The sequence below is a fragment of the Dama dama genome, chromosome 1 (assembly GCF_033118175.1).
Source record: "Dama dama isolate Ldn47 chromosome 1, ASM3311817v1, whole genome shotgun sequence".
Taxonomy (NCBI): Eukaryota; Metazoa; Chordata; class Mammalia; order Artiodactyla; family Cervidae; genus Dama; species Dama dama.
In genome coordinates, this window is record NC_083681.1 from 46,320,321 (window position 1) to 46,322,359 (window position 2,039).

Below are 2,039 nucleotides of genomic sequence, written 5' to 3' on the forward strand. Positions count from 1 at the left end.
TTGTTATTGAGTTGGTTGAGCTATTTGTGTGTTTTGGAAATTAAGCTCTTGATTCCATCATTTGCAAATATTTTTCCCAGTCCATAGGTTTTCATTTTGTTCATGGTTTCCTCTGTTGTGCAAAAGTTTGTAAAATATTTCTTCTTTATTTAGCTTTTGAAAGAGTTACCTCTTAAAAGAGTTATATTTGTGTTATCTTGTGAATTTCAAGTTTTTTTAAGAAAGGCATTAAGTTACTCATATTTTGAGGTTCTGGGCACAGTGTTTTCATAGGGTAGGCATTCAGTGAATATTTGTAGAGAAGAAAATCAACTGAGATAAACAAGGCAAGGAAAGAAAAGAATGAAGCTAGTAGAGCTATTGTTGTATATCACAGTGCTCAAAGTACTTTTTCAAAATGTCAAAAATCATTGCCTCTGAATGTTGACTATCTTCCAGCCAGTTTGCTCAGAGCTCCCTTCACATCCTTGTTCCTCAGGCTGTAAATTATGGGGTTCATCATTGAAGTCATAACTGAATAGAACAAAGAAATGACCTTATCCCTTTCATTCATTGTCTTGGAATTGGGTCTCATGTAGGCAAATATTCCAGAGCCGTAGTAGAGAACCACAACAGTGAGATGGGAGCTACAGGTAGAGAACACTTTGAGCCTCCCCTCCCCTGACTGCATCCGGATCACAGTGGAGATAATATGCCAGTAAGAGACCAGGATGAGGGAGACAGGAGCTAGGAGAACAATCACACCCATTGAAAAGAGGGCCATTTCAGCATTGTAGGTATCTGCAGAAGCCAGCTTCAGGAGTGCAGGAGGTTCACAAAAATAATGATTAATTATGTTCTGTCCCCGGTAGGGGAGACAGAGTGTAAATGCACTGTCCACTGAACATACAAATGCCCCACTGATCCAGGACACTGTGGCCAACTGGACACAAACCCTCTGGGTCATGAGAGTAGAATAGTGTAGGGGCCTGCAGACTGCCACATAACGGTCATAGGACATCATCGCCAGAAGAGCACACTCTGTACACCCTGCTAGGAGGAAGACAACTATCTGCAGTGAGCACCCAGCAAAGGAAATGGTTTTCTTTTTTACAAGGAAGTGGACCAACATCTGGGGAACGATGCTTGTAGAGAAACAAAGATCAACAAAGGACAAGTTTTTGAGGAAGAAGTACATGGGAATGTGAAGTCGAGGGTCAGTTTGGATAAGGATTATTATGAGCAGGTTTCCAAAAACAGAGAGAAGATAAATGATCAGGAAAACACAGAACAGCAAGATTTGGATCTTTGGATCCTGTGAAAGTCCCAGCAAGGTAAATTCAAGCACAAAAGTTTGGTTTCCTTCTCCCATTGATGTATATCCCTGTTTACCTGTCATCAGAGGGAGAGTAGACACATTCTGAATGTTTGATTTCACAAGCTTTATAAACAAGTGCAATGTTAACAAGTGTACCTTGGGGACTCTTTGCTTTCAGCTGCTTCCTACAATGTGCCAGTTAGCATCAGAATGCAAATGGTCACTTCCACCAGTTTATATAGCTTTTTAAGCCCAGTTTTCCTTGCTTGATCCACTTGGTTGTCTGAGTATCACAGTCTATACTGTTTCCTGACAACTCCTGACAAGGTAATTTACATATTGCTAAATTACTGTGAAAATATGTTACAGGTATTGTCTTTGTTTTGATTTCATTTCTTCACCTCAAGAAATATTTTGTACTTGTGAGACTCAGCAGTCTAAGAATGAGGTGAACTTGTTTAGTCAATAAAAACCACTCACTTTTTATATTTCAAAATTAAAAAAATATGGGTCCATGTCAAATTTGTCCATAACATTCCCAAAACATGGCTTGGGAGTTCCAACAGATAAATCATTGTTATTAATTCTTGCATTTTTCCATTGTGTTTTTATAAAGAGGCTTAAGTAGCAATCCAAACAGGACAAGGAAGAAAAGAGGAAGTTATGACCATGGACTATAATCCTGACCCTTGTACAAATATTTCACATGATAAAGAGGAACTTCTGAACTGAATATTACACA

The 2,039-nt window shown here is 38.9% G+C and overlaps 1 protein-coding gene across 1 annotated transcript; it reads right to left on the reverse strand.

The window, feature by feature from the left end:
• Nucleotides 1-427: 427 nt before the first annotated feature.
• On the reverse strand, nt 428-1,351 carry LOC133051651 (olfactory receptor 2D3-like). Its single transcript, XM_061136270.1, has one exon. The coding sequence runs from the start codon at nt 1,349-1,351 to the stop codon at nt 428-430; it is 924 nt and encodes a 307-aa protein (XP_060992253.1).
• Between the last annotated feature and the right edge of the window lie 688 nt (nt 1,352-2,039).